General features: G+C 40.6%; 1 protein-coding gene across 1 annotated transcript in view; it reads left to right on the forward strand.

Moving 5' to 3' along the window:
• The window catches only part of LOC136875028 (facilitated trehalose transporter Tret1-2 homolog), a 385,514-nt gene that overhangs the window by 203,352 nt on the left and 168,169 nt on the right, over positions 1-13,993 (forward strand). The window contains exon 2 of the mRNA XM_068228023.1: positions 8,062-8,193. Coding sequence (XP_068084124.1) covers positions 8,191-8,193 — 3 coding nt within the window. The 5' untranslated portion in view covers positions 8,062-8,190. The remainder of the gene's footprint in view (positions 1-8,061; positions 8,194-13,993) is intronic.

Below are 13,993 nucleotides of genomic sequence, written 5' to 3' on the forward strand. Positions count from 1 at the left end.
AAAACCAATGACAATCCCACTCTGTTAATATACGGAGTTTCAAAAATACACGTGCTAGTGATCTGGATATTTGACCCCTTAAAACAAAAAACTCAACATCATCATCATCATCGTCATCATCATCATCATAAATCCGACTCTACATCTGTCGGGTTTGATTCCGTCATCATAGAATTCGTAGGCCTACACAGAAAGGGAGTTTATTATTTTCTTGGAATATTTCCAATGTACTCACATGTTAACAAAAAAATAAACACACACACACTCGTACATTATGCGAAAGTCTGCATTCTCTGAAAGTCACGATCTATCTCTCACCAAACAAATGTTTGAATCCATTTGATTTACAAACCTCCATCTATAAAATTGGAAACTCATTTACCATCTTCCCAATTTACGAGGAAGTTTAAAGTTGATTCGAACACCGCTAAAGCTGTAGCTGAATGACAAGCCCATTCCAGTGAGTGCCACTTGCGTTTGCCTTCAATTTATCACGTCACCGGTGACACAAAGAGACGCCAGAATACCTTGATAATGGCTCAGGAGCTCACGACAACCTCGAGAACTAAATAGGTCTATAATAGATGATACTCAATTTCGTTAAAGAGAAGCTCCTCTTCTTACCACGACACTGTCCTTAACTGAGTGGAATGGATCAGTGCATTTTTAAATGAATGAAACAGGTACACCACAGACTGATCGAGGACATGGGTGGTATCAATTTAATGGTTTCTATGATTATACATTGAAGTTCTAAACAAAGACGAACAAACAATTCAATCACACAGATACTCACTCAGTCTCTCTCTCTCTCTCTCTCTCTCTCTCTCTCTCTCTCTCTCTCTCTCTCTGAGATACAATGTCTCATTTACGCAAGTTATCATATACGATTTTCTCTCACATATACGTCGACGACGCTTAGTATGTTGTGCGGGACGGTAAACTAGGCGTTCTTCATGAGGAGACCTTTGCATATTTGACTGCTGTTGAGTAGCATAGTCGTGGGTATATGTTCCGCACTTTGTCCAGAAACTTCCACCAACGTATCAAGAGTATCTGATCGTGCATAATTGTCGACCATCAATTCGATTACCGAGTTTACAACGGCGGTGCAAAGATTGACGTCCATGGTCAAATACGTGTTTGTTTGGGGTGCCATGAAAGGTAGTGTGTGCGTGAAATAGCGCAGAGTATTGGACCATGGGTGCCAATCTTTGTACTGCACTCTGTCATCAAGTTGGAGGTGGACGGTCCGAACCCCTTTCGTAATTTAATGCACGATGTGATACTCTCGTTAGGTCGGGGAAGTTTCTTTGACAAATTCAGGAATGCAAGCCTATCACTATATCCAAAGCGTTGCTAGATTTTGACACCCAATACAGTCCAAATCATACACGTTGCACTCAACATACTGAGCGGTAATAGTGATAGTTTGAATCACCCTGAATATTAGCCAGCCTGGTGACCATGTTCGTTAAGGCGTTAGATCTAAATGGCCTGACACCCTAGTTAGCCAGTTCGAGTCCAGTTGGTGGAAGAAATTCTCCTCATCAAAATGTTGGTGTGCAGGGTAGGATATACAAGTTCTAGTCGATAACTACGTGCCGGAAGCCTGTTTAATAATGTTACTGTCTTTACGTACCACAAACTACTTTTGACGGTTTTTGGAGACGCCAAGGTGATGGACATTTCTCCGGCAGGAGTTCTTTTACGTACCAGTAAATCTACCGACACCTTCAAATAACACCGGTCTGAGCCAGGATCGAACCTGTCAAGTTGATGTCAGAAGTCAAGCGCCTCAACCATCTGAGCCACTCAGCCCGGCCCCAGAAAGCTGGATTCAATCACAAACCTCTCCTCAGTTATCATTTGGTTCATACGCTTTTGATCGTGATTTGTCTGTCGGATGGTGACGTGAAGTCTTAAGCAGACACCTTGGTGTTATTCGATAGGAGTAGGCTATGTGCCGACACCAAGTAAAGTAGAACGACAGCTGCGATTTCACAACATTGAACTCATCGTGTAGCAAAACGATGCCTTTGCTGGCAGGACCTAGTGTTTACAGTGCACTATGTCTTCTGGTATAGGCTAGAACAATTTTGTTACTTTCATAGATCTGTCTCTGTCTTATCCTTGGCTTTGACAATATGAAAGTGACTGAGGTATGAGCGATGCTAGTAATGCCAATCCTTATGCAGCGAGTCTCTGCTATGAATGGTATGAAAATGTTGCTCATAGGGTCGGTTGGTGTATGCATTTCAGTGGGCTTGGCACACTGATATGTAGTAGCAACTCTGGCTCGGTGAGGAAAGCAACGGTAAACTACCTCACTCCTCATTTCCCTAGTACGTCTCTTCAGTGATGCCTAGACCATCTATGACAGCTGATGGCAGAGCTGTTGAGGATCTCACCAGCGTTAGCGCTGACGGACTGAACATACAGTACATACATAGCAAAACGATGACTTAAATCGCTGGTGAAATGCTAATGATAAATTCCCACCCATCAAAATTTGAAACTCACGGGATGAGTGGCTCAGCCGTAGCTTTCTGATCCCAACTTGATGGGTTCGGTGCCATCTCCGTCCGGTGGTACATGAAGCTGCTCAAATATGCATCCTTGTGTCGGTGGATTTACAAGCACGTAATAGAAGTCCTGTGGGACAAAATCCCGGCAAATCTGGGTCTCTGAAAACCGTAAAAAATTAGTTAGTGGGGCGCAAAACCAATAACATTATTATTATTATTATTATTATTATTATTATTGTTGTTGTTAAAATTATTATTATTATTATTAAAATTTGAAACTAACAGTTACCTCTATTTTCGCAAAAAATGTATAAATCAAGAACAACTCTTACTCATTCGGCGGTGAAAAACATTAGTTCCTTGAAGAGATTTGTGATAAAGTAATGACCTTGATATACCGTAATGTTACTAAATCTGGCATTCACAAACATAGGTACTGCAGAAAGGAGAACGTAAAGTCTTGGAATGAGTTATTCGGAAGAGACTACTTTCACCGCTTTGAGCATCTTGTGATAGGTATCTTCTCGACTACCACACGAAGTTCCTCGGTCACTCAGACGCAGCCTGTCAGTGGAGTGCCATGGCCATCCGTTAAACCCGGAGGCAAGGTCATTTCACATTTCGAGAGCAGATGGAGTAAGGAAGCGGGTCACAGAACATGACCTTCCCGATTTCCTGGACAGTACTAGAGGTCAAAGACGTTCGTGGTACGGTACTTCCTTTCTTTCTTTTATGCAGACTCACACTTTCGTTTGAGAATTTCACACCGGCCGGGCTGAGTGGTCAGATGGTAGAAATGCTGGCCTTACGAACCAAAGTTGGCGAGCTCGATTCTGGTTCAGTCCTATGGTATTTGAAGGTGGTCAAGTACTTCAACTTCGTATCAGTAGATTTTCTGGCACGTGTAAGAAATTACGCGGAGTTCCGAATCCTCAGTTGATTAATCTGTGTAGCGGCCTTCGGTTCAAAGACCAGATTCGATTCCTGGTCGGGCTGAAATGTTAGATGTGTATGATTAATTCCTCTGACTCGGAGACTGGGTATTTGTGTTCATCTTAACACCTACCACATAAACTCATCACATTACTAACCAACTCAGAGATCAGCAACAGTGAATAAATTTCTCTACATAGGTTTGGCGTAAAACTAAGCCAAATACGCATGTAGTTCAACCCAACAAATAGTAGGGAAATTTTTGCTAGTGGCTTTACGTCGCACCGACACAGATAGGTCTTATGGCAACGATGGGGTAGGAAAGGCCTAGGAGTTGGAAGGAAGCGGCCGTGGCCTTAATTAAGGTCCAGCCTCAGCATTTGCCTGGTGTGAAAATGGGAAACCACGGAAAACCATCTTCAGGGCTGCCGACAGTGGGATTCGAACCCACTATCTCCCGGAAGCGCGCCTCTAACCGCTCGGCCAACACGCCCGGTAATAGTAGAGAAAATTTGTAGATTACCAAATGTACTGTGTTCGGGCTATATTAGTTATCCGTGCCACCAACCAGATAATTTAGTCCACTATAAGTAACATCAAAACATAACAGCCGTAAATATAATAATAATAATAATAATAATAATAATAATAATAATAATAATAATAATAATAATAATAATAATAATAATAATAATAATGGCATGTGGCCTCCTGTGAGGCCTGGTGCAGGTCTTTCGAGATGACACCCTCTAGATCAGTAGTATTCAAGCTTTTTTGGTTGGAATGCCCCCAAAATCCAACTGTTTTACTTTCATACCCCTCCGAAGTACGAGCATATTGAGAATAGACCGGAAATAATAAATGATTGTCGCTGGATGCCAAATTATATTGACAGTAATAATCACGATCGTCATTTTCCGCAGCTTATCCCGCTTGAACACGATCCCTGCACGCACTAAGGCATGAAAGAGTTGTGGCCGGAGATGGAAGATCGCAAGCCCTTCCTGGCACCACGGAATTTTCAACCTAATATCCCACTCAACAACACCGGGAATCAAACCAAGGTCGTCGGAATGACAAGAAAGCCGCTAAGACCCTACTCCTTTCTGCTCTCCAATAACAATAATGTATTGTGTATGTGTCGTCGCTAGGCACAGGAAACCTCGTAACCTCTTCGGAGTACAGCTTACGGAAGAAGCCCAAACTGAACGGTGAGCAACGGCCGATGAACTGTTCCTGTCATTTCCAGTGCTTAATGATAGCCCACCAGTATTTTTATGTACTTATTAAAAGAGCTTAATTTTCAAATACGACTTTGGTGTAGCTACTTCGTTTAACAATTGGGGATATTTTATTCGTAAGCCTCACACATTACGCGTGTATATCACTGTCATCGTGGTATCGATGGTGATTTCTTGGAACTTTGGTAAGGATATTACTGGCCGTACGAAGGTTCAGTGCCAGATCTAGCTGTTCCTAACTACCTAGAGACCGAATGAGTCGGCCGAGCGGTTAGAGTCACGTAGCTGTGAACTTGCATTCGGAAGATAGTGGGTTCGAACTCCACTGTCGGCAGCCCTGAAGATGATTTTCCTTGGTTTCTCATTTTCACGCCAGGAAAACGCCAGGTTACGGCCGTTTCCTTTCCACTCCTAGCCCTTTCCTATACCTTCCTCGCCGCCGTAATACTTATCTGTGTCGGTGCGACGTAAAACAAATTGTAAAAAAGTAAAATAAAATAAAATAAAATAAAATAAAATAAAATAAATAAATAAATAAATAAATAAATAAATAATAATAATAATAATAATAATAATAATAATAATAATAATAATAATAATAATAATAGCCTAGAGCTTCGTACTTGATTAAGTCTGCTGACCATGAGAGAACCGAAGGGATTTCCGTTAGCATCGGATTCTCCTTCAATGTTAGGCTATGAGCCCATCGAGGTCCAACCTGTTGACATTGCACTTATCTCTTGCATAGGGTATCAAAGAGTAGATTATTAACCTCCATTAGCTTAGTGGCTAAAAGCAATTTTATATTTTAAAGCCTTAAACATTTGCTGCCTTTGTTTTCAAGACCTAGTGTTTACAGTGCACTAATTTTCTCGTATAGGCTAGAACAAACGTGTTAATTTCATTGAGCTGTCTCAGTCTCTTTCCTGGCTTTGACGATATGAAATCGGTTGAGGTATGAGCAATGGTAGCAATACCATTACTTATACAGCCACTCCCTGTTATGAATGGAGTGAAAGTATCGCTAACAGTATCAGTTGGTGCCCGATTTTCAGTGGTCAATCTACTACACTGATATGTAATAGCAACTTCCTGCTTGATGGGGAAAGCAACGGAAAACTACTCCACGCCTCATTTCCCTAGTTCTGACGCCTAGGCCATATATGACAGCTGATTAAGGAGTTTTGAGGATACACCAGCCTTCGGGCAGAGTACTCCACTTACATGCATAGAGTTTGAGAGATTCCAAGGACCGAGCTCGATAGGTGCAGTCGCTTAAGTGCGGCCAGTATCCAGTATTCGGGAGATAGTAGGTTCTAACCCCACTATCGGCAGCCCAGAAGATGGTTTTCCGTGGTTTCCCATTTTCACACCAGGCAAATGCTGGGGCTGTACCTTAATTAAGGCCACGGCCGCTTCCTTCCCACTCCTAGCCCTAAGACCTATCTGTGTCGGTGCGACGTAAAGCAACTAGCAAAAAAAAAAAAAAAAAAAAAAAAAGAAAGAGATTCCAAGGACCCTCAATAATTTTGGAATTATCACGGAAAGGAAAAACGTTAAATAAACATTCTCAACGATAGAATCACAAACTCTGGAGAACGAATAACACCATTCATCAGTTTCCTGTGGCTTTTAGTGTAGGACATTTAAATATATTGAATGTTTGCAAATTGAAAGAAGGAAGAAATGAAGCGTATTATCAAATCAATTTTATAATGATTTCCTTTCATGTGGCCATTTTGTGCATATGTGTCGTACAGTACGAAAGCAGCACGTTACTCGGAGTTGTGTTTGCCATAAAGTTCCCCTGTACCAAGATACAGTTTGATAAGCATTCTTACAAGTTAGTATTACTTACCCCAAATTGCATCCTCTCTCCGTTGAAAAAGAGCTCAAGTTTTCGTGCCAATGGATTGCTGAACATACCTAAAATTAAAGAAAACAGATATAAATATTTTATAACAGTTGGTAATAGAACTAAAACGTAATCTGGTGACATGTAATATTAAACCTGTTAGTTTGTGTAATTATTATTTATACTATACAATCTACCCTTCCGTCATTAATTCGCCTACTTTTCTTCCTAGACATTAAAATATTAACCTTCCTGAAGATCTTTATAGCTATATGTGGAAATGAAAGAGGAAATTAATGTTTACCTTAATTCTAAAATAGCGACCGAGTACTTAACATTTCAAATTCAATTCAAAATATATTTTCAGAGCCCCTAGCATACAAAATTTGATATGTCACAAAAATACTTACACATTATATGTTACATTTACATAACTTAAACCGGCATACAGGATTTTGTTGAAATCAGTTAAAATTCACCTAATACAAAAATTTCTTAGCTGAGTAATTTAAAGTGTCCCCTCTATGGTGTAGTGGTTAGTGTGATTAGCTGCCACCCATGGAGGCCCGGGTTCGACTCCCGACTCTGCCACGAAATTTGAAAAGTGGTACGAGAGCTGGAACGGGGTCCACTCAGCCTCGGGAGGTCAGCTGAGTAGAGGAGGTTCGACTCCCACCTCAGCCATCCTCGAAGTGGTTTTCTGTGGTTTCCCACTTCTCCTCCAGTCAAATGCTGGGATGGTACCTAACTTAAGGCCACGGCCGCTCCCTTCCCTCTTCCTTGTCTATCCCTTCCAATCTTCCCATTCCCCCAGGCACCTGTTCAGCATAGCAGGTGAGCGCGCCTGGGCGAGGTACTGGTCCTCCTCCCAAGTTGTATCCCCGACCCAGAGTCTGAAGCTCTAGGACAGTGTCCTTGAGGCACCAGAGGTGGGATCCTTCGCGGAGTCTAAGGGAAAGAGATGAAGGGGAAGAAGAAGAAGAAGAAGAAGAAGAAGAAGAATGTATAGTGCCTTCTTAAATACAGATTCCGCCGAGCAAGTGGCCGGGGTTTGGGTCACGTAGCTATGTCCTTGCTTTAGGGACATACTGAGTTCGAACCCCGCTGTCGGCAGCCCTGAAGACGGTTTTCCATGGTTTTTCTTTTTCACATCAGGCAAATGCGAGGGCTGTTCATTAATTAAGGCCACGGCCGCTTCCTTTCCACTCCTATCCCTTTCCTATCCCATCGTCGCCATAAGACCTATCTGTGTCAGTGTGACGTGAAGCCAATCGTTAAAAATACAGATTCCGGAAACAATGTTGTACTTCATTGGAGAGTTTACTCAAAAAATATAACTGCCCTTTAAAATGATCCTTTTCACCAATCGGTTGTTAACCATTCTTCTGAAATAATTGTCTTGACCTCTATGTCTACTTCTTACAAGCAAGAAAACTGTAAATATGTGCAAACCATAAAATATTATAATGTTATTTATAATGTTATTAACTGGTTGTTTTTTCAGAACAGTCAAGACTTCACATTTAAGGAAAATCGTCATCAGATATGAGATCACTCTCCTTGTTCTGACATTGCTCAGAAAACCCCAGTGTATCGTCGATTTCCTGTAAATACAGTCTTCAGTTTATCAGATATGGTAAGTAAGGAAATAGAAAGAGCAAGTTTCTATAGATATAAGTCATGTTTTCCATATGTGAAACGAATTTAGAAAAATACAGTGTTAATCTACATAAATAAAGTTAACGCTTGTCTGCACTTTTATTTAAATCAAGACATGTTCATTTATCTATGCCTTTTTCACCAAGTGAATGCGAACAGTGTCATTAGTTAAACTTCTATCTGCATGTCTTTCTGAATGTCTTTTGCATATTCACACATCACGTTAAAATGGATGAATGCAATTCTGCGAAATCTCGTATTTAAATATTTCCATTTACTACCGTAAAACCTAATTTATAATCTAATGCCCATTCGAGAAAACCTTTCTTCTTAATTAAAATAAGTAATATTTCACTTAAATTAGACCCTATAGCCCAAAGCACGTATGAAATTCATCGGCAGGAGTAGAGGTTTTGAGTTGGCCCTGAACGTAAATTCGTTAATAAGTCAATACATGTGCGTCGTATGGCAAAATGCTATGTGATAAAATTTAATGCAATTGGAATGTGGAAAAACTTCAGTTCTATACAAAATGCCAATATTCATAATAGGGGATGAGATATTTACTTCATATTGTATATAATATTATGTACTCTATATGGACAATTTGACTGTCACGAAAAACTGAATGTAGTTATTATAGTTCAAAAGAGAACGGAATTAATAGATCGAATATATATTTCTTTGATGGTACTATTCATTCTGAACGTTATGTTCCCACAGATAATAAATTAGATCCAACACACTACTGTTTAAATTAATATTTTATTTTCTAAGAAGATTAGAACATCACATTTGAACCTTTTTCCTATAGAAGTAGATAATTCAACAATCTCGTAGAAGGTGTAACGATATAACGAATAGAAATGCTGCTCAAAACTTTTCTCAAACCAGAAGTTGGTCGTATTGATACTTCAGCTTCTGCAGGTAATGGAATCTTACAATTATCGAAAATTAAAATCGCTCAGAAAATTGTCATTTCTCAATGCTTGTTGTGTAGAACCAATTTTGTTATAAACCTACAGGGTGACGGAAAGCGTGGGTAAAAATCCGCATAACGTTTGTTTTTACGACGGTGTTTATCAGTCTTCTGAAGGACACTCCGAAAAGTAGGGAAGTTAAACATCGAACAGCAGACGAAATGTACCGAACTTTTCATTTCAAATCAACAATTAATTTTTCTGACTCATTCCCAGATTTGACAGACTCGGACTGGAAATATTTCAAACAGTGCGTCTATATCAATAAGCCAGCAACCGTTGAAGAGCTTAAGAAAACATATTCGAGTGGAAAAGAACAAGCTTTAGTCAGAAAATCTTGATAGAGTTATGAAAATCTCTCTAAAAACATCAGCATTGTGAAGAAGTGAATGGTGATCTTTTGAAAGATACGTACTCATTTTTCTCAAGTAGTGTGAATACATATCCAAAGCATGTATGTACTGTAATGCTTGTGGGAAAAATCATTGTCGTTTCTTTCAAAACAACGAAAAATATTTATAAATTTGAGAGTCTCATGCGTGACTTCTATGCCACCCTAAAAGCCTTCTCGTATGTTTGATTTAAAAAGCTGAATCACAGATCGATACAAAAGCTACGTACCGGAGATTCCACAACAACAATGAAGCATATCTTGATAATGGTGTGACTGATATCTTGGGCCACATGGTGTTGCATGCATATCTTGAGGCGTCAGGTTAGATTCCTTGTTCATGCAAGGATTTAATTAAGGACTGAGGGCTGGAATAAGGTTCATCCAGCATCATGAGACCGCGTCAGGAGCTGATATGACAGGCAAAGTGTCGCAAGGATCTGTGGAAGGAAACTTAACGGTGACCACGTGACACTCCAATATCTGCAGGCCATCTAGCTAGACAGCAGTCTTTTTGGCAGGCCAAGGTCTTTAATGGACTCATTATTGAGAAAAAGGAATAAATTAAAGTGCTGTCATTCTGTAGGCTTCATTGCCTCACTACGACGGTGCTGCACATCGAAATCACAAATGAAATTAACTCAGAGACATAGAGTCTAATAATTAGGAGTTGGATGTTGATGACCTAAAACAATAACCAAAAATTATCTATAAAATGCCCTTAAATTTACGAAAAATGCTATTATAAAAATAAAATATGTCTTAAAAATATTTGACCAAAATGCATTCTGGTGACTGCAACAATGGTTTGACAAGGAATATATCCCTCTTCTATTCACTTCACAGGTTTTGTTTTTACAGAAATAATTATATCCTATAGCGGACATAGTACTAGCATTTCGCCTCACCCCCCCCCCCCCCAAAAAAAAAAACCTGAGAAGACTTGTTGTTCACACTCGTTGCAGCTTTCAGAGGTTTTTCTCGTTTAATGTGTTGTTGTACAACAACTTCCTTTCAACACTCACTGTGAAAAGTAAACTCGTGCCCTCATCCTGAGGCGGTGCAGTTCTTTTCAGCTGCCTCTGTGGATCAGTGGTACAGTGTCGGCCTCCGGATCCCAAGATAGCGTGTTCAAACCCGGCAGAGGTAGTCGGATTTTTGAAGGGCGGAAAAAAAGTCCATTCGACACTCCATGTCGTACAATGTCGGCATGTAAAAGATCTCTGGTGGCACATTTGGTGTTCACCCGACAAAATTCATTAAAATCTCAGCTATAGACGTCCAAGAGAGTTTCGGTTTACTCGGTCTGCCATCTAGTGGGCCTAGAGAAAAACGGAACGTCGAAATTGACGAGCAGACAGCCAGATGGCGTCAAATCGAAATGTCTACACACGGTAGCTGAGACCACACGATTATTATTATTATTATTATTATTATTATTATTATTGTTGTTGTTGTTGTTGTTGTTGTTGTTGTGCTAACCGTTACGCTACTGTAACACAAAACAAAAACAAAACAAAAACAAAAACGAAAACAAAAACAAAAACCGAAACGAAACGAAATAAAACAAAAACACGTCCATCTGTTGTAAACACGCCTTTTCCAAATCCATTCACTACCTGAATTAAAAATACATTTTGTGGTGGTTTCACTTTTCGCATTTTGCTTGCACTTGCGACGATAATTCTATACTGAAGCGGAAAGTTCTGCAACTGTTATCTCAATCGTTTCTCGTTTCCATTTGATCTTCTCTTTCAGGTACACGAGGATGAATGACTGGCTGTAGGGGCGGGTGCGAAGGCGGGTGCATTCGTTGTGCTTGAGAAACGTTAGAAAATCAGAGTTCTATATTGTGTTCCTGTACACGTCTTTGAAACACAAGACTCACAGGTATAAATCCTTTCCTTACCCTTTCTTAGTCACTACCAGCTGCTGGTCAGATTGCTTCGCCATGAAAGATATTTACTAAATTTAACATTTTCTTCTTCTTCTTCTTCTTCTTCTTCTTCTTCTTCTTCTTCTGCGCGAATGGGTCACTTAGGAAAACACTGAATCAACATTTGTTGAGCTCCATGGCTAAATGGTTAGCGTGCTGGCCTTTTGTCTCAGGGGTCTCGGGTTCGATTCCCGGCAGGGTCGGAGATTTTAACCGTAATTGGTTAATTCCCCTGGAACGCGGGCTGGGTGTACGTGTCGTCTTCATCATCATTTCATCCTCATCACGACGCGCAGGTCGCCTCCGGGTGTCAAATCAAAAGACCTGCACCTAGCGAGCCGAAGTCCTCGGACACATCGGACACATCCCGGCACTAAAAGCCTACGCCATTTCATTTATAGATTGTTATCATTTTTGTTTCAAATCCATTCACTAGCTGAATTAAAAATACATTTTGTGGTAGTTTCACGTTGTCATGTAGTTGTCATGTTTAAGAAAAATTTATAATATTTTATGTTGTTGTGGACTTTTATCAGTCTGACAATAAGGAATACATAAATTTTTAAAAAATAATTAAATGGTCTAAGGTGTAGTAGTTGGTGTAATTAGCTGCCACCCCCGGAGTCTCGGGTACGATTCCCGGCTGTGCCATGAAATTTGAAAAATTGGTACGAAGGCTGGAACGGGGTTCAGTCAGTCTCGGGAGGTCAGCTGTGAAGAGGGTGTTACGATTCCCTCCTCAGCCATCCTCGAAGTGGTTTTCCGTGGTCCTCCAGGCAAATGCTGGGATGGCACCTAACTTAAGGCTTTCTTCTCTCTTCCATGTATATCCCATCCAACCTTCCCATCACCTCACAAGGCCCCTGTTCAGCATTGCAGGTGAGGCCGCCTGGGCGAGATACTGGTCCTCCTCCCAGTTTTATCTCCCGACCGAAAGTCTCATGCTCCGGAACACTGCCCTTGAGACGGTAGAGGTGAGATCCCTCGCCGAGACCGAGGGAAAAACCAACCCTGGATGGTAAATGGATTAAGGAAGAAAATAAAAGAGCTAAAAATTCCTCAAAATACCATCAAAATACATATTGGTATGCCTAACGTCCTCCTTCTTGAAAGTTGAAATAATGACTAATTATCCCAAATCGGCGAAATATGCAAAAGAATACAAAATAAAAACGTGTTATCGCTTGTTACACCGCAGAATGTATTTCTATACCAGTCATCAACGTTCTAATGCAAAGGAAAAAGAGATGATATTTCAACAACATCCACCTCCTACTGTTTGCGTTCATAAATATGTTATTGACAATAGGCTATTTCTAAGTAAAACTGAGTTCCTGACTAAAAGGAAGTTGTTGCTTCAGTGAGATAATGGACATTTGACGTCTCATAGTTTAGTCAGTGGGGAGGCTAGATAAAAAACAGATTGCATGTCCGGTTAAATATTGTAGATTACACGACTTGTCAGTTCAAATGCACTGGTCATTGTTATGAAATAGTTACTTATCACCAGAATCACAAGGTGAGTATCTCGGAGTACATTCTGGTTTGCATTCGAGAGATAGCGGCTTCTAACCCCATCGCTAGCAGCACTGAACATGGTTTCCACTTTTATATCAGGTGAATGCCGCGGCTGCACCTTAATTAAGGCCACAACTGTTACCTAACCAGTCTGGTCCTTTCTTCTACTAACTGCTTTTATGGTTTTTGGAGACGCGGAGGTGCCGGAATTTAGTCCCACTGGAGTTTTTTACGTGCCAGTAAAACTTTCGACACGAGGCTGACGTATTTGAGCACCTTCAAATACCATCGGATTGAGCTAGGATCGAATCTGCCAAGTTGGGGTCAGAAGATCAGCGCCTCGATCATCTGGGCCACTCAGCTCGGCATTATTATTATTATTATTAATATTACTTTCCTAATGACCTACCTGTGTAAATGTGACATAAAACAGATAAAGAGAAATGTAAATTTCTGAATTACTGTCTGTTAACCTACACTCTACCAGCCGTATTTTCTTCTTCTAAACTACGTTTTTGTCGTAGCTGAGAGAGAAAAGGCTTACTCTTCGATATGACTGCAGAAGTGAATCGTTGGAGATCCAAGGTTTTTTTATCTCGGTTATATGCTTGCCTAAATGGCTGAATGGTTAGCATGCTGGTCTTTTGTCAAAGGAGCCCTGCGTTTGATTCCCGACCGGACCGATGATTTTAAGCTTAACTGGTTAATTCCTCTGGCTTAGGGACTGGGCAAGTGTGCCGTCTTCAACATTAGAATTCATCGTAGGTAGAACCCCAGTCTCACAGACAAGCAAGTCGTCAATAGGCTTCAATTCGAAAGACCTGCACCAGGCCTCTTCGGAGGTTATCACAGCGGCTAGTTAAACTCTTACTTTCTCCCACTTTCACCGAGAGAAACCTACTCAAAAATCTAATTGAAACATCAGCAAGCTTATCCCAAATTTAGGCCCGAG

Source organism: Anabrus simplex, chromosome 1 (assembly GCF_040414725.1).
Source record: "Anabrus simplex isolate iqAnaSimp1 chromosome 1, ASM4041472v1, whole genome shotgun sequence".
In the NCBI taxonomy this organism is placed as follows: Eukaryota; Metazoa; Arthropoda; class Insecta; order Orthoptera; family Tettigoniidae; genus Anabrus; species Anabrus simplex.